At 43.1% G+C, this 18,813-nt stretch overlaps 1 protein-coding gene across 1 annotated transcript; it reads right to left on the bottom strand.

Moving 5' to 3' along the window:
• Nucleotides 1–3,807: 3,807 nt before the first annotated feature.
• On the bottom strand, nucleotides 3,808–17,735 carry LOC121435904 (sphingolipid delta(4)-desaturase DES1-like). The gene is made up of 3 exons (XM_041635461.1): nucleotides 17,654–17,735; nucleotides 12,616–13,358; nucleotides 3,808–3,954 (listed from the first exon to the last, which is right to left on the bottom strand). Exons 1-3 carry the CDS (start codon nucleotides 17,733–17,735, stop codon nucleotides 3,808–3,810), a joined length of 972 nt encoding a protein of 323 aa, XP_041491395.1.
• Nucleotides 17,736–18,813: the final 1,078 nt, after the last annotated feature.

Here is an 18,813-nt window from a genome sequence, read left to right as displayed (position 1 = left end):
TCCTGGAATGGAGCTCAAGAAGGGTTGTCAGGGAGGGGCAGTTCAGTCTTGTTTTCAGATGGTTCTGTCAAAGCCACTGTAGGAGAGCAGAGGGACAGTGGCCCAGCTGAAGCAAGTCACAGCAGGAATACCTGCTCAGGAATCTCCACCTAAAGCCCTTTCTTTGACTTCTTGGAATATGGTTGTGCACATGAGACAAGGGACTAGGAGACACGGAACAGGACACACTCTAACACCCACTGCTAGGAAATCTCTCGACCCACCTGGCCAGAGGAAACATTAGCCACAGATGCTGCCCTGCTGAGCTGGCCTTTCAGTGAGTTTGCAGTTGACTTTGCTGCCTCTCTGTGACTCACTATTGCAACAGAAGGACAGAGTAAAGAGTTGTGACAAATGGCTCTTCAGAACCTGCGTGGACCAGTCTGAGCCTGGCTCCTCGCACTTTCTCCTTTCTTGAGCTGGCTCAAGCCAGGAAGTAGCAACATTAAGAGTGCAGAAGGCCTCTCTCTGTGGTCATGTCTTGTGATAATGCTGGATGCTCCTTAAATCTTATTCATTTTTGGCCAGCTTGGTCTACAAGAGCTAGTTCCAGGACAGGCACCAAAGCTACAGAGAAACCTTGTCTCAAAACAACAACAACAACAAAAAAAAAAAACCCCAAAAAACCCAAAAAAACCAACAACAAAAAAACCTTATTCTTTTTTAAAATAACTTTTTTTCTTTGAGATTTTTATGTGTATGCGTGTTTTGCCTGCATATGTGTCTGTGCACCACATGTATGCAGTGCTTACACAGGCTCCAGGAGGTTATTGAATCCCTGGAACTGATGTTACAGATGACTGTTAGCCACTATGTGGGTCCTGGGAATCGAACCCAGGTCCTCTGGAAGAGCACTAGTATACTCAACCACCTAGTCATCTCTTCAGCCCCAAATTTTACACCCTTTAATTTTTGTTTGATAGTATATTGTTTTGAGACAGGGTTTCTCTACCTAACCCTAGCTGCCCTGGAACTCACAATTATATGGACCAGGGTGACCTCCAACTCAGAGAGCCACCTGCCTCTGCCTCTGGAGTGCTGGTATTAAAGGTGTGTGTCACCATGTCCAGCTGCCTTTTAATTTTTTTGATAGTGTTGTTTCCTTAAAAGACTTGGGAGCACGGCAAGACTTAGCCTACTCTATGGGGGCTTTCTGGCTATGGGCAAGTTCCTTGAACTCTGAGTATCCCTTTCCAGATCTCATTTCCAGGCCTATCAGGGTCCTCTTCCACACTGGGCCAGTGAGGTCCTCATTCGTCCCCTAAGACCTGAGCTAGAGGATGGTGTGGAAGAGGTGGCGTGGCACCAGAGGGGCAGCACAGTTTCTGCTCAGGTACCCGCTCTCCTGTCTAGCCATCCGCTCAGGACCAGTGATCCTTAGTGCAAAGGCCTTCGGCACGGATCTCTGCGCCTAAGAACTTTCTCTGCCCTTTCTATTTCACAGAGTTTGAGTGACCAAGGCTGAGTGAAGAGAGGCTGAAGCTGACCAGTGTGCAGCTCTGCTTCCTTGCTGCTCAGAGAGACCTTTAAAGTCAAGTGACGTGCAGGGAAAGGAGAAAATACAGTGAGTGTACTCATCTGTGTAGACCCGAGAGATCGCCATTGGCGGGACAGTCCAGGAGTTGTCCCAGGAGTCAGGGTGGGGTTCAGTTTCCCTTGCCCACTGGGTGGCTTCTCCATGCCTGCCTGTGCCCCAGCCTGGGTGTTCCATGGTTTCTGCAACTTCCTTTGCACACATTTCTCTCACTTTTCTGACCTATTTCCCACTCCCTTGCCCTTCCCTAAGGTATCTCTCCCGAGAAACCACTCATACCCTGATCCTTGTCTCAGGGTTGGTTTTAGTAAAACCAAAAAATTAAGCAATTGCGTAGGAAAGGATTCTTCAAAGAGAAGGCCTCTGAGCTGATGATGGAGGAAGGTCATTGGCTAATAAAGGAACTGCCCTGGCCCATTTTATTGGTTAGAGGATAGGTGGGAGGAGTAAACAGAACAGAACGCTGGGAGGAAGAGGAAGTGAGCTCAGAGTCTCGACAGCTCTCCTCTCAGGAGCAGACGCCTGAGAGATACGCCATGCCCCGCTCCCTGGATGAAGCTCCGACCCAGGATGTACATAGGCTAGAATCTTCCCGGTAAGCGCACCTTGGGGTGCTACACACAGATGATTAGAAATGGGCTAAATTAATATGTGAGAATTAACCTAGAAGAGAATGGGCCAAGCAGTGTTTAAAAGAATACAGTGTCCATGTAATTATTTCGGGGCATAAGCTAGCTGAGCAGACAGCTGGGGTGCTGGGGAAGCAGCCCCACCGCTCTTATTACTACAAGCTGAGAGCTGGGCATAGGGAAGGAGTTAGCCAGATTGGAACCACTATGGGGGCGGGGGTGGAGGAGGCCCTAATTTGTGCCAGTCTTGAGCATGGAACAAAGGACTGTGTTGGGGCTGGCACACAGCAATGGGTAGGGACGGGAGGACATGGTGTGTAAGGAGTCAGGCACGAGCCAGATCCTGCAAGGCTGACCGTCACAAACATGGGCATGTGGACAATGCATGCCTATGTGGCCGGCCTGCCTTCTCTTTCCTTCTCAGCTTTCCTTAGTTCTATGACCCCAGGCTGGAGGCAGAAACAGCTCCACCTCTTGGAATGTGAGATGACAGGAAGAAGCGTGGAGGAAGCAGCCATCAGTGGGGATGATTTCCTTCCAAACTACTGAGATTCCATCTTGGCATTTAGATAACCAGTTCCCAACTAAAGACACCCCTTCCCAACCCCTTCTCTCATATGTGAGCAAGGAGGCTCTTGTGGATATGTAACTGAAGTGTCTCATCACAGACAGTAGACAGGCCTTAAACTTAGAGTGAGGGTGGCTAGATCCGGTTCCGGTTCCCCACCACTGTAAAAGGAAGCTGGCCAACCTCAAAGAAGTCACTTCATATTTTGGGACCCCCTTTTTCTTTTCCTTTTAACAGTGTGCACAGTAGAAGGAGATGCTCTCTTTAAACTGAAGCAGGATGCTCACGTTCCCAGGGTGTGCACGCTCTGCTCTCTGTGCTTTTGAGAACAGAAGTAATAGGTCTGGGGAAATGGGTAAAATGCTTAAGGTAGAAGCATGTAGATCCAAGTCCAAAACCCCATAAACTACCTAAAGCTGGGTGCAGCAGAGGGCATCAAGTCAGTCTCCTCCCTGGGACCTGGAACACCACAGTCTCTGAGCTTTCCTCGTCCTTTTCATGGGAAGAGAATTTAAAGCTAAGTTTCCCCAAGTACAAATGTAACCATATAACATAGAGAAAATACAGTGAAATACAAAAAAAGGTAAATGCATTTTGATTGACAGCACATTTGGTTGCCTTTTTTTATTACAGTAAAATTTAATGGTAAAGATTCTGTAGTAACGTAGGCATTTCGTGATGTGCTTACAAAGTGGTAGACATAGGTGAAGAACCCACCAGGAATGCTAATTCAACAAGCAAGCGCCCTGTAGGCAGAGGTGAGCACTGTAACCGTCAGACCAACTGAAAACCAGAGTGAATTCTTAATATCATGGGGATCTGAGTTTAAATTGTAGCAAGACAGATTCTGTCCATCACTGATCCCAAGACTAATCAGGCAAAAAATCAGACTGGGAGGATAGCTCATTTGGCAGAGTTCTTGCTGGGCATGTATGCTGCTCTCAGTTAAATTACCAGTGAGAGAGCCAGGATGGGGAGATAGTTCCACAGTGTTGGCTATTAGAAAGCTCGGAGAGGATTTTCTTTGGCTGTGATATTTAGTCCAGAATCTCGTTTCCTTTTGGAGGCCTCTTTATCCGTGAGTAGGGACTCAGGGTGTCATCCATCACAAAATCATACAGTACTTTGATCCAGGAGCTGTGATGGGGGAGTTTATCGTAGTACTCCGCTGCTATTTTCCTCACCTGGAAGTGAAAAACACAGCAAGAGTGGGTGTTACTGAGGCCACGAGATGACAGGTGCGTGTCTGACAGACAGAGGGACAAAATACCGAGCCAGCCAAAGGGCACCACCTTTGCTCATGGTTCTTCACGAATAAGGACAATCTACACATCATATGCACAGTCAGGATTCAGAAGTGTTAGAAGATCTGCAAAATCTATTACTGGGTAAAGTGTAGGGATAAGTCCCGCCCCTTAGGGGGCGTGTTCGCCTCGGGCTAATGTCTGCCTATAAATTTGGCGAGCTTGCTCAGAGCTGTCTCTTCTGCTTTCCTGGTCTCCGCGGGAACGGTGGTTCTGTAAGTCTATTTCTAAATTAAAAATATATATATTCTTACAATCTGTCTGCATTCGTTTATGCCGCTACATTTTGGCGTCCAACGTCGGGCTATTTTGCCCCCGACTCAAGCGGGTAGCCCGCTAGCTAACACAGCACCCTCCTGGGTGCTGTTTTTCAACTCGTGACTCCGGCCCCAGTGCCAAGTCTGAGACATACTCGGCCACACAGGCCCATTCTGCCTGCCTTGGCTAAGTTTTGCAGCAGAACCCCACTGCCTGAATTAGCAGAAGCTCAAGTACCTGCGGTTTTGCAACAAAAGCTGCCACAAGTGACTTGGCCGGGCAGTGGTAGCGCACGCTTTTGATACCAGCACTTGGGAGGCAGAGACAGGCGGTTCTCTGTGAGTTCGAGGCCAGCCTGGTCTACAAGAGCTAGTTCTAGGACAGGCTCCAAAAACACAGAAACCACCACTGGCAGGAACCGATCATTGCAGGTAAAAAATTTTTCTTTTATAAATAAAATGTCTGAACACATTACTGTTCAAGAATTTAACAGTTTTTTTAATTGTACCATGTGGGAGATTTTACAAGAGGTGTCTATCACCCCACATCTATGGATCCTTCTGGGATTCATAGTTTTCATTGGCACCAAATGGTTTGATAATAGAAATATGATAAAGTCTTTACGAGACGAATCCAGGATTCTTAAGGCAGAGATTGAACGCTTAAAAACAATTGAGAATGATAACAATCTTCTCAAGAATCAGTTTGAAGTTCTCCAGGCTGATAACAATCTTCTCAAGAATCAGTTTGAAGTTCTCCAGACTGATAACAATCTTTTCGAGAATCAGTTTGAAGTTCTCCAGGCTGATAACAATCTTCTCAAGAACCAGTTTGAAGTTCTCCAGGCTGATGTTAAGGAGAAATTCATTACTATGGAAGAGGGAACAGCTGATTTGGACAATAAGATTCAGTCCCTTTCTGTAGGAAATGAAACATTAACTGAGAGAATCAAAAGTGCTGAATGTGACAATCGGATTTTGTCTAAAGCTTATGACAGATTGACGGAAAGATTGTCAATACAAGAAGGCACGGTTTATGCCATAAAAATTATGTCCAAAGATGAGATGTTATCTCTAACGGACAAACTTCATACTTTAGAATCCTCAATGAAGGCTTTGGAACATAATTCTGGACAGGAGATTCAGACATTGCAGAAGGCAATGGTGAATAGAATTGAAAAGATTGAGGAATTTCTAAATTCTGATGAAGAAGAGCAAAGGGTAGAAAGGCAAATTTTAACTACATCTGTGGGTAAGTCTCTCCGGGACAATTTCCACAAAGCTCTACCTACAGCTCTACCTGCCTTTCCAGTAATAACAACAGAGAAGGTGATTGGTTCCAAAAACCCTAGGGTCATCAAGGAGGATACATGGGAGCCTGTCCGTATGAATGACCTCAAGGAAATTAAACAGGCTGTCATGACTTTTGGGATGCAAGCCTCTTTTGTTAAAGAGATGCTAAGATCTTGGGCCACGACAAGCAGAGCAACCCCCTCGGACTGGCTCCAGCTGAGCTCTGCGGTACTCGAGAGTGGACCGCAATTGAAATGGCAATGCTTATTCAGGCAAGAGGCTAGACTCTTAGAACAGCAGGAAAAAGCGAAGGGAATTGACATTTCCCTAGATCAAATTCTAGGTGAAGGGCCCTTTTCCGATCCTCAGGAACAAGCTAATTTGGGTGAAAACACACTCTCCATGTGTACTACAGCAGCCTTAAGGGCTTGGGACAGGGTACAAGACCCAGGACAGAGAATGGAATCATTTGTCAGAGTTAAACAGGGTCAGAGAGAACCCTTTAGTGACTTTTTACAAAGATTAACTAAGGCTGTACAAATAGGGATATCTGACCCAGAAGCAAGACGTATAATGATTGAGTCTTTGGCTTATGAAAATGCAAATGTGGAATGCAAAAGGATTTTGGGGCCTTTAAAGCTCAGATCAGCGCCTTTGGAAGAATGGGTCTTGCATACACTCAATGTTGATACATTTGATTATGGCACTGAAGCATGGGTAGAAGAAGCAATTTCCAATGGTAAAAGGAGACACCAGAATACCAAATGTTTTAATTGTGGCAAAATGGGTCATATGAAAAGGAATTGTAGACAACGGATTTTCAGAAATAATAATAATAATAATGCATCTTTCAGAAATAATAATAATAATGCATCTTCTAGAAATAACAGAAATAGGAGGACTCAGCCTTCAGGTTTATGTAGAAGATGTGGAAAAGGCAGACATTGGACGAATGAATGCAGGTCTACAAGAGATAGACAAGGCAACCTGATACAGTCGGGAAACGTGAGAGGGGGGCCTCACAGGCCCCCATGGCAAACATGGTTCAGTCATATCCAGTTTCTGCAGAGAACGTGCCTCATCAGGACAATTAGGAAGCCCCATGCCTACTGTTAAAAGCAATAATGATCAGAAAGATAAGTTACGTGTGTTTTGGCAAACTTCTATAAATGATCAAAGACCTAAACTGAGAGTGTGTGTAAATGGCATTTTTATTACTGGCCTGCTGGACACAGGTGCTGATGTAAGTATCATTACCCCAGAATCTTGGCATCCGTATTGGCCTCTTCAGAATGTAAATGTTCAGCTCCTGGGAATTGGAACCCTATCTCGAGTAAGGCAGAGCACGAGATGGGTTGAATGTATAGGGCCAGAGGGACAAATAGGAAAATTAAAGCCATATGTAGCCAATATCGCAATGAATTTATGGGGTCATGACCTATTACAACAATGGAATACCGAAATTAACATTCCTGCTAAATCTAGAGCCTATATTTCTGAGAATAATATTAAAAGATATTACAAACGGAGAAAACCGGCCATTCGGGCTGTACAAGAACAAGCAATTGATGTCCCTTCAGAGATACCAACAGCCTTGCCTCTAAAATGGTTGACTGAGAAACCAATATGGACAAAGCAATGGCCTTTAGCTGAGGAAAATTTACAGGCTTTAGAACAGCTGGTACAAGAACAATTAGATGCTGGACATATAGAAGAATCTATCAGCCCTTGGAATTCTCCTGTATTTGTGGTTAAGAAAAAATCAGGTAAATGGAGAATGGTGACAGATCTCAGGGCCATCAACAAGGTTATTCAACCTATGGGCCCTCTGCAATCTGGAATTCCTTTGCCCTCTTTATTACCAAAAGGATGGCCTCTCATAGTTATTGATTTAAAGGATTGTTTTTTCACTATACCTTTGCAAAAAGAAGATAGAGAAAAATTTGCCTTCACAGTGCCTACTTATAACAATTCTCAACCTTCGAGGAGGTACCACTGGACCGTTCTCCCCCAGGGTATGTTAAATAGCCCCTCCCTGTGCCAATATTTTGTGAACCAACCATTGCAATAATACGCAAGAAATTTCCCAAATCAATAGTATACCATTACATGGACGACATCTTGTTATCCGATTCAAACATGGATACCTTGAACAGACTGTTTGAAGAAATAAAGATACTTTTACCTAAATGGGGATTGCAAATCGCTCCTGAAAAGATTCAGAAGGGAGATTCTGTTAATTATTTAGGTTATAAAATAGGTTTGCAAAAAATTAAGACACAAAAAGCACAAATTAGGAGAGATTGCCTACGGACTCTTAATGACTTTCAAAGACTGTTAGGAGACATTTCCAGTCTATGACCAGCTATTGGAATAACACCTGATCTAATAATTCATTTGAACAAAACCTTGGATGGTGATAAAGATTTAAACAGTCCCAGAGAATTAACAGCTGAAGCAGAAAAGGAACTGACAATGATTGAGGAAAAATTACAACAGGCACATGTGGACAGGGTGAATCCAGAGCTCGATTGTATTCTCGTCATACTACCATCAAAAATTTCTCCTACAGGAATTTTAATGCAGAGAGATGATATTATTTTGGAATGGATCTTTTTACAACATAAACCAAGTAAGAAACTGAAAACTTATGTGGAAAAAGTCTCTGAGTTAATTATAAAAGGCAAGCTGAGACTTCGTCAACTAGCAGGCATAGACCCAGCAGAAATTATAGTGCCTTTCATTGCTGATGAACTAAAGAAATTATGGGAAGATAATGAACCATGGCAAAGAGCTTGTGCTAATTTTTTGGGAGACATTAATAACAACTATCCAAAAAGTAAGCGGCTTAACTTCATAAAGAGAACTTCTTGGATTCTTCCTCGAATCGTCCGTGATGCTCCAATAACTGGAGCCGGTACATTCTATACTGATGCCAATAAATCAGGGAAGGCAGGTTACAAATCAGAAGACTTGGATAAGGTGGAACAAAGTCCGTATAATTCTCTCCAGAAGGCGGAATTATATGCCATTCTTATGGTGCTAAGGGATTTTAAAGAACCTATTAATATAGTCACTGATTCACAATACACAGAAAGAGTTATTTTACATATTGAAACTGCTGAATTTATACCTGATGATACAGAACTAACCTCATTGTTTCTCCAGGTTCAAGATTTGATCAGGAACAGGCTTTGCCCTATGTACATAACACACATCCGATCCCATACGGGTCTGCCAGGTCCTCTAGCACAAGGTAATGCAGAAATCGATCAATTATTGATTGGCAGTGTGATACAAGCCTCTGAATTTCATAAAAAACATCATGTTAATAGCAAAGGTTTGAAGAAAGAGTTTTCAATTACATGGCAACAAGCTAAGGAGATTGTAAAGAAATGTCCTACTTGCTCTTTCTATAACCAAATGCCACTGCCTGCAGGGGCTAATCCAAAGGGCACCCAAAGGAATGAAATCTGGCAGATGGATGTGTTCCACTTTGCAGAATTTGGCAAATTAAAATATGTTCATCAAACCATTGACACTTATTCAGGCTTTCAGTGGGCAACTGCTTTAAGTTCAGAAAAAGCTGATTCAATAATCACTCATTTATTAGAAGTCATGGCTATCATGGGTATACCTACACAAATAAAAACGGACAATGGTCCTGCTTATGTTTCTAGGAAAATGAAACGGTTTTTTGATTATTACAATATCAAGCATGTTACAGGTATACCATACAATCCTACAGGTCAAGTGGTCATAGAAAGATCAAATCGAACTATAAAAGATATGTTGAACAAACAGAAAGGGGTGGAAAACACCCCCAGAAATAGGCTACATAATGCTTTGTTAACCTTGAATTTTCTCAACGCTAATGAGAAGGGAACAACGGCTGCAGAAAGACACTGGATAATGGAAAAGTCTACTGAACTAAATCAACCAGTTTATTTCAAGGATGTGCTGACCTCACAATGGAAGCCAGGATATGTGCAACGTTGGGGAAGGGGTTTTGCTCTTATCTCCACAGGTGAGGAAAAATTGTGGATACCATCAAAATTAATAAAGGTTCGGTTTGAAGAAGAGAAGCCACTTGGAAAAGATAAATAACAATTCTTTCATAAGGATAGCGAACATACTGATGGTAAGAAATACAGATAGGTTGGAGGCAGGGTTCTTTTCTTATCTCCACAGGAAAATACTCATCTTCAAAGAAATTGAGGGACCCTGAATATTTAATTACTGATGGATGGACACATTTTGTAAGTATTAATTTTTATTTCTATGTCTTATTAAACATTTCTTTATAAATATATAGAGCTGGTTTTGAAGTTGGACTCTGGCTCAGTCCCTCTCCAATTCCAAGCCTGTTAGTAAGAGAAAAACCCAGAGTTTCTGGAGTTTCTGTCTCATGTCAAGAGCCATGATGTGGGACAGAAAGAAATATGAATTTAGAAAACATCTTTGCTTTTCTTCATATCTATCATACTTTTCATTGAAAATATCTATCATGCCTTTCATAGAATATATATATATATGTATGTCTATATATGTCTATATGATTAATATTTAAGTTTTTCTCAGTGAACAATGAGTTTTTCCTGAAGTGACATTTGAAGTTTCCAGGAAGAAGATGGGGCCCCACAACAACAACTCTACTTGGTTGATATGACGTCATGATACTGATAGCGCTACTACAAGACCTGTTTTGGATACCAGCTGCACAAGACGATCCCAACTTCGTTAGCTGAAATGGTGCACATCTTGTACAACATTCTGGCCAGACCTCCACAAAATACTCAGAGACTATTTGCAATTTTAAAAGACATTGATCTTGAAATTTAACCATCATTTTACTTTCACAGGATCTCCCACAAAAGAATGTCGCCCCCATGACAGCTGGAAGTAATTCTAGAGGACGACGTCCCCTCTCCCAGTAAAGTTTACCCCTGGGTTTAGGGACATCATTTAGGGGTTGGGAGGTTGGGGGAGGAATTTTATAAGCTCAGGGATCATTTTGAAAAAAAAAAAAGAGGGAATGATGGGATAATAGATTTATAATTGTGAGTTACTGCTTTTAGACAAATATATTGGTATCAATTCTTGTATATTGAAACAAAGTTAAATTATATTGACTATTGTATGCATGCATGTTTCTATGTCTGTTTAAAACATTTTTATGTATTGACATATATTGTATTGATATATATATTGTATATATTTACCATATTGCAATGTACATTTCTACCTCTGATTAAGATACTTATATAATGTTTGTGTATTGATATATATTTGCCATATTGCAATGTATATTTGTACGGTGTTTATATTTGGAGGTCATTATCCTCATTTGTTACACAGTTGTTTATTGTCTTAGTCTTTAAGTTAGATAGATATTGAGAATTATATAGACAAATAGTCATCTAAGTTTGTCATTTATAATCAGACTAATCAGGTTCTTTAGATATATAGAGATTATACTCAGTATAGATAATCTTCAACCTCTTCAAAGAGCTGTAGAAAATGGCCTTTAATCTAACTCAGAGTTTCGTGATAGTGAGACACAATTGCTCCTGGCAACACCGCTCTATTCCCGAGAGAATGTTGAGCACCAAAGACACTCCACCTGGACCCTTTCTATTTGGCAGAACTGGCCTTTGGGCAAAGAAATGCCCATACCTCAACCACTGACACAGATACAGAGCGTGCATCAATGGATAAAACAGGACTGTCATATCCTGCCAAGACAGGGTAAGATAGTTTTGAAAAGTTCCTTGCCTTTAATAATGGTATGTCAGTTATGTTAGGCCTTAGCCAAAATTGGTTGACTCAACGTTGCAAACGAGACTTTGGGTGATTGCCCAGGTAGTCAGTTGTCTCTGTCAATTGTTGCACATTTTGGATATATCTCGTTTGTTGAGTAGTGTTTATTCCCTTCTCAGATCTTTGACTGAGTTGAAGATTATATAATTGTAGTTGCTCTTTACATTATTTGGACTCCTTGAGATAGAATGTTTAGCAAAGCTTTTGTTCTCAATATTGTTTGTTATATTTATTATTTGTTGTTATTGTATGTAGTTGTATTTGGTTTAGTTCTGTCTTATTTAGACAAAAAGGGGAGATGTAGGGATAAGTCCCGCCCCTTAGGGGGCGTGTTCGCCTCGGGCTAATGTCTGCCTATAAATTTGGCGAGCGTGCTCAGAGCTGTCTCTTCTGCTTTCCTGGTCTCCGCGGGAACGGTGGTTCTGTAAGTCTATTTCTAAATTAAAAATATATATATTCTTACAATCTGTCTGCATTTGTTTACGCCGCTACAGTAAAGTAACTCAATTAAAAATGAAAGCCCCTTGTAGTGTGTATGTCCATTCGTTATGCTGGTCTGATGGGCTTTGTTTAGATGGGTGTTTCTTTGCTTTCATTCTTTGGGAATTTTATACATGTGGGCAGCGTATTTCATAATATCAATCCCCTGATCTTACCAGGCCTGACCCTGCCAAAGTCTCCTTCCAATCGCATGTCTCCTTTTCATAACCCACTGAGTTATTCTACCAAGTAATAGATTTTGCGCATCTTGTAACACTTCTGAATCCTAACTGTAATGGCCAAATGTAAGAATCCAAGAAAGTGAACTTTAGTAAAGTTAGTCTGTCAGACACTGGGCATACACTATACTTTATGGTTTTTTAATATTTATTTATTTACTTATTATGTATACAATATTCTGTCTGTGTGTATGTCTGCAGGCCAGAAGAGAGCGCCAGACCTCATTACAGATGGTTGTGAGCCACCATGTGGTTGCTGGGAATTGAACTCAGGACCTTTGGAAGAGCAGGCAATGCTCTTAACCGCTGAGCCATCTCTCCAGCCCTGCTTTATGGTTTTTAAAGTGAATTTTAGTTTGATAATATAAACCAGTTTTCTTGAAAAAATGAGCAAGACTAATTTGGATCATATAATGATTAGAACTAAAACAATAAATTGAAGCTTCACTTACCTGCGGAAGGCGGCTTCCAGGAATACTGGGGAAGTCATGGTGCTCATTATGATAGCCCCCATTGAACATGAGGAAGTTCAAAGGCCCATAATATGAGGTGGTGTCTTGCCCCTTTAAGAACATGTAATGGTCAGCTATAAAATGCCCAGAAATTGGATTCAAACCCAGGCCAAATAGAGAGGCTGTCAACATGTAGACTAGAGACTTGATTCCCCAAACATAGTAAACTATAATGTCAAAAGTGATCTGGGCCACAATATTGATAGTTTCCAGAGAAGTAACTGGTTTGGGACTGACAAAATAAGGTCGAAGGAAAATAAACAAAGGCTGGAAAACAACCCAGAAAAGCTTCCTGAAGGTGGTGCAGAAGAACCAGCCCTCAAAATGAGAAGGAGCATCCACATCGATGCCATCCACTCCGAGGTACCGATGATGGTCCATGTGATACATTTTATAGGAAACCGAATATGGAATCCCAAAAGGGAGGTTAGCAAACATTCCAAACCAGCGGTTCCACAGCGCCCTGTAGTGGCCAAAGGGGAAATTGTGGGAAATCTCATGGATAGCCATAGTCATTGAGTGGTTAATGGAGCTACCAAAGACAAAGGACCAAAATAGGACCCATTTCCACTCCAAGTCTTTCACTAAGTAAAAGGAAGCTATGTGGGTGAGAACCATCGCAGTTATGATCCAGATCAGGTTGGGGTCAGGCTTCATCAAGGATTTTATCTCTGGATACTTTGCTGTAAGAAAAAAAAAAAAAACAAGAATCATAAGTGGCTAAAAATACAGTTATAATTACAAAAAAAATAGTGAACATAGCTAAGAAATTTTGATGGGGCCTGGGGAGAGAGCTCAGCTGGCAAAGCGCTTGCTATGCAAGCATGAAGACCTGGGTTTGACCTCCAGAACCCAAACAAAAACCAAGTTTGCTAGCATGATCCTCTCTCTGTCTCTGTCTCTCTCTTCTCTCTTCTCTCTCTCTCTCTTTGGTTTTTCGAGACAGGGTTTTTCTGTGTCACAACCCTGGCTGGTCCTGAACTCACAGAGATCCTCCTGGTTCTAAGCCCCAAATGTTGGAATTAAAGACATATGCCACCACTGCCCGGTACTAGTATGATCTTTTAATCCCCATGCTAGGGAGGCAGTGACAGGTGGATCCTTGGGGCTCACCGTCCAGCCAGCACATACCTGGTGCACACATATACACTTAGACACATACAGATTAAGTAAAGCCACCTAGATCAATATTTTACTTTCTCTAAGGGTGTAATGACAAATCAAGATTGAATAAAGTATTCTATCCCTTGAAGAAACAATTATTTGTCATTTATCATTTAGTTAGTATTTCTGAGCATTTAATAATAATATGCAAAACACTGTATGATATAATAAAGGAGCATAATTATTTATTTTCTAAATATTCTTGAATTTAGGTGGCAGACTTTGTGCTTGAGCAAAAGACACCCTTGTACAGGTCAAATCTATCTTCCCCTTTCCTGCCTCTCCTTGATACACTTCCTAATCTGTAGCAACAGTGTTTCCATTTCCAAATCAACTTGTTGTGGCTTTTCCGTGTGAAGGAGCTGTGGTACTTACCCTTCTATGTCTGCTGTTATCTGACATACTGACCTCCATACATTATCTACACAGAATGGCATATGCATAGTTCTGTGTGCAAAAGTCAATGAGGAATTGCTCCTCAGTCACTCTCCACCTTATAGTTTACATTTTAAAAGATACCTTTTAATTTTATGTGTATAAGGCTTTTGCCTGCATGTCTGTATGTGCACCGCGTGTGCTCCGTGTACATGGAGGTCAGAAGAAGGCGTCAGATCTCCTAGAACTAGAGTTATGGTGGTTGTGAGTCATCAGGTGTGTGTCTGGGTCCTCTGCAAGAGCAGGTGCTCGTATACTGAGCCATCTCTCCAGCCCCTCTACCTTGTATTTTGAGACAGAGCCTATCACTGAACCTGGTGCTCACTGCATCTTTCTTGATGTTTAATCAGTAACAGTCATTTTAGTCGTAGTGGGATATTATTGCAGGTTTGTTTACATTTCTCTTATATAAGGACACTGGGAATTTTTTCATTTATTTCTTGGCCATTTGTTGCTTTGGTTTTTGTTGTTTGCTTGTTTTGAGGAGTGCTGCTTCTTATCACTTACTCCTTTTAAACTTGGATTACTTGGGTGTTTTGTTGTTGTTTTTTAATAATCCTCATGCATTCTAGATATTAGTCCTCTGTCACATGACCAGTTGGCAAATACTTTCCATTCTTTCCCTCTCACTCTGTTGATTACTCTCTCTGCTCTGCAGAGGCTACTTGCTTTAGTAAAACCCTATTTTTCAATTTTTGTTGTGTTTGTTTGCCTTTGAGCTCCAATCCAGAAAATTGTTGTCTATACACGATCTTCACCTGTCTTCCCTATGATTTCTCTCTGTTGTTTCTGGTCTTAACTTAGGTATTTGATGCACTTTCAGGTTTTGTTTTGTTTTGTTTTGATTTGAGACAGGGTTTCCCCACATAACCTGACTGGCTTGGATTAAAGGCATGTGCCACCAAGCCCAGTTTGAGTCAGTTTTTGATATGCTGGGAGGAGTAAAATTTCAAAATCCTCTATGTGGATACTTCCATTACTTTGTGTGTCTACTTCAATTTCTCATGAATATGATGTAATTTTCATTATCAAAGTCTGTTATGTCATTGGTAAACTTCACTTTGAGCTAGTTAACTATTTATGGCTATTGTGAGGGGAACTTAGTATCTCTCTCCCACCAAGTTTATTTTTTTGGATATGGAGAAACTCAGGACTTTCAGTTAAACTTTAAAAAATTATTTTACGCCAGCTGGGCATGGTGAAGCACACTTTTAATCCCAGAACACGAGAGAGAGAGAGAGAGAGAACTGTAGATCTCTGATTTCAGAGCTAGCCTAGTCTACACAGTCTAGACAGTAGTTCCTAGACTGCAGGGCTGCACAGAGAAACCCTGTCATCAATATGAATGTTTGGCCTGAATGTGTCTTGGTACCATTGTCCTCAGAGGCCAGAGAAAGGTGTCTTGATACCCCGGCAGGGGAGTAACAGGTGTTCGTGAGCTGCTCAGAAGGGTGTCTGTTCCCCGGCACAGGAGTAACAGGTGTTCGTGAGCTGCTCAGAAGGGTGTCTGCTCCCCGGCACAGCAGTAACAGGTGTTCGTGAGCTGCTCAGAAGGGTGTCTGCTCCCCGGCACAGCAGTAACAGGTGTTTGTGAGTTGTCATGTCAGTATTGGAAACCAAATCTGGATCGTCTGCAGAGCAATAAATCCTCTTAACTGCTGAGCCGTATCTCCAGCCCCAGAGGTAAAGGGTTTTAAAAGATGGATTCTTGCTATGTTGGCTAGCCTGCGTCGGCCTCCCGAGTAGCTAGTACACAGGCGTTCACCACCATGCCCAGCAAATTAGCTAGTTCTTGGCTGCTGACTGACTCTGTGTTCTGCTGTGTTGCTGCCTCTGTGTTCTGCTGTGTTGCTGACTGGTCATGTCTAATAGCCTTATGTGGAGTCGGCTTTCCTGCATGTGCAGTCACCTGGGCAAATAGGACATTTGACCTTCCACCTTCTGCTTTCTATTTCCTGTCTCTTTTTGGCCCATTTACTCTTTCTTGGACTTCTTAGTATAATACCAAACCGAGCAGGAGTGGCAGCCTTGCCTTCTTCCTGAATGTGGAGGAAAAATGCTTTCGGCTCTTTCCCCTTTCAGTAAGGTGTTGGCTGGGCCTCACACAGGCCGTACAAACAGTCAACCACTCAGCTACATCCCCAGCCCCATTCTCACAAATTCTTTGCCAAGCACTTCATGCACAATAGTTTACGTAGCATCTACTGCTAAGAAGTTATTTTGTTCTCTTTCTGACATCGTTACCCTGTTTTATATAAATTTTGTACATTTGAGATTTGGAGGCGTGTCTGGTAGATCAGATAACTCTAGTGGCTTCATGAACTTCTTAGGAAGGGAGTGATTTTTCTCTTGAAGGTGTGCCTTGAAGTGTCAGTTTGTCGTGTAGTGCTGACTTTATTTCCATCACAGTCTCCCTGTACCATCTGTGACTGTGACTGGTGACTTTGGCACAGTGTACACTATACAGAGGCAGCAAGAGTCACTGCCCTCTAGGGTGTTGTGACATTGGGGACATGCTCATGGTTCAAGCGCTGTGTTGGGGACAGCAGAGGGTGTGGGGTCCTCACGGTGTACTTCTACAGACAGAAGAGGTGAAAAGCATGCTCTTTGCAGGTGGTCTAAACCGGGTTAGAATCCTCCCCCCAGCATTGACCTCCTTCCTTCTCACTGCAGCTTCTAAAAGGCAGAAAAGTCAAAACCCTGGAACGAGGGGAGGTTAGGGAATGTCAGAAAGAACCCAACTCAGCTGGGAGGGAGGAGCATTCCCTGTGAGCACAGAGGTTCCCTGTCTACTCTAGAGCTGTAAGACCTGGTCAGACTGGTTTAAAGCCCTAAACAACTTCCAGGATGAGCCAGGTATTTCTGTATTTGGCTGTCATCTGTGCTCCAGTTTCTTCACCCTGACAGCCAGAAAGGATGAGAATTGTCTATGAGCTACCCTTGTGGTCCCAGGTTTGTGGTAGGCTCACAAAGACAGGAGATGCAAGCACACCAGGACCTGTTCTCTCCAGGAAGCCCTGGGGCCCCTCAAGGGAACTTATCTGCATTGGTTCACATGTAGTTGGCTTCAGGGACCCCAAGATTTCCCAGGACCACTTCCTGTGCCTCACACTCCAGTGGCAGGCTATTTAGGAAATCCACTGCCCACTGAACATCCTTAGGGTCTCCTAGCTAGTGGATAAGGCCTGGGATGTCTCAGTCTGGAGATCCTTAACCCAAATCAGCAGGTTGGGTTGAGGGTGCCCATGCCCAGGGACCAGCCTCTGCCATGCATCCCCAAGGCTGTGAGCACCCATAACCTAGCCTAGGCCTCTCCTTCTATTGGGAACCTGAGCAGAGACCACACAACACACTCTGGCGCATAACCACAAGACCTCACCCAGGATCTCGAGCCTCCTCTGTGCATGCGGCTCATCGGTGTCGACCCGCTCAAAATCTTCCCGAGAAACGCGGCTCCCCATGGCTGGGCACGGACTTCTCTGGGTTCTGCACCACGTCCAACCTCTTGAAAGCAGAGGAGATAGAGACTGCGGCAGGCTCTGGTCTGCGGGTACCTGTGCCAGGTTGAGAGAAGTAACAGAAGGGCGGAGCCTAGCCCGCCCCGCCCCTTCACCTCATCCACCCCTCTTTCTGTCTAGCTCCTAGCTCTGGGGCCAGACTAGGAAGAAGTTTTTGCTAGGTGTGGGGTTCTGTAGCTCGTGAGCACCTGTGGGGTCCAACTCCTGGTCTCCTACAGGTGACCAGTGTCAGCCCCTCCTTCCCGCACGAGATGAAAAAGGAAAGCAATGTCTCTGGGTAGACAAGGCTGCTACCCAGAACCCTGGGGTGGCCGCAACTTCACCAAGTCAGTTGGATCCCCCTCTTTAATTCATGCAGCAACTTGAACTGTGTTTAGTTTCCAAAGTGAATGATCAGCAGACCGTGTGTGCGCGCGTGCGTGAACGTCTGCCTTCTCAACTGGAAAGCTTCTCCCACCCAGAAGGAAAAGGCAGGCTGTGTTGCACTGAAAGGCCTCTAAACAAAATGGAAACATGATTCTTGTGAGAGGGAAAGACGACATGGATTCTGTCCTTCCAATGTATGCATTTCTCTTACTGGCGTCTCTCACCGAGGTCATGAAGATCTTCATGAGGGGACCTTTCGTTTCAAAATCAACTACCACTTCTGTGCCCAATTAACTGGACTGGGATTACGGAAGGGCAGACAGCATGCTTCCTAATAAAAGGACACATGCACAGCAAACTATACACTGCCCGTGCTATGCCACATACCCGGGTCCCTGGATCAGACTGTCACTGTCTACAAACTAGGGAGGACAGTGATCATGCCAGGGCATACCACAGAGATGCTCTCAGCCTGGGCCATCTATAGGGAGCACCACCTTATAGTGACCTGGGATCTTCAAGAATTATAATCCAAGGAACATAAAGAAAGGCTTTCTAAAAGATGTACCAACCAGCTTCAATATGTTCATCTTATTAAGATTCAGAAGCATTCATGCCCCCACGTTGGGTAGTATTGCTTTGCTGGGCAGTGGTG

Source organism: Microtus oregoni, unplaced genomic scaffold (genome assembly GCF_018167655.1).
Source record: "Microtus oregoni isolate MIOR12 unplaced genomic scaffold, Mior012 000047F_ref0000412, whole genome shotgun sequence".
In the NCBI taxonomy this organism is placed as follows: domain Eukaryota; kingdom Metazoa; phylum Chordata; class Mammalia; order Rodentia; family Cricetidae; genus Microtus; species Microtus oregoni.
This window is presented reverse-complemented; position numbering and strand designations above follow the sequence as displayed.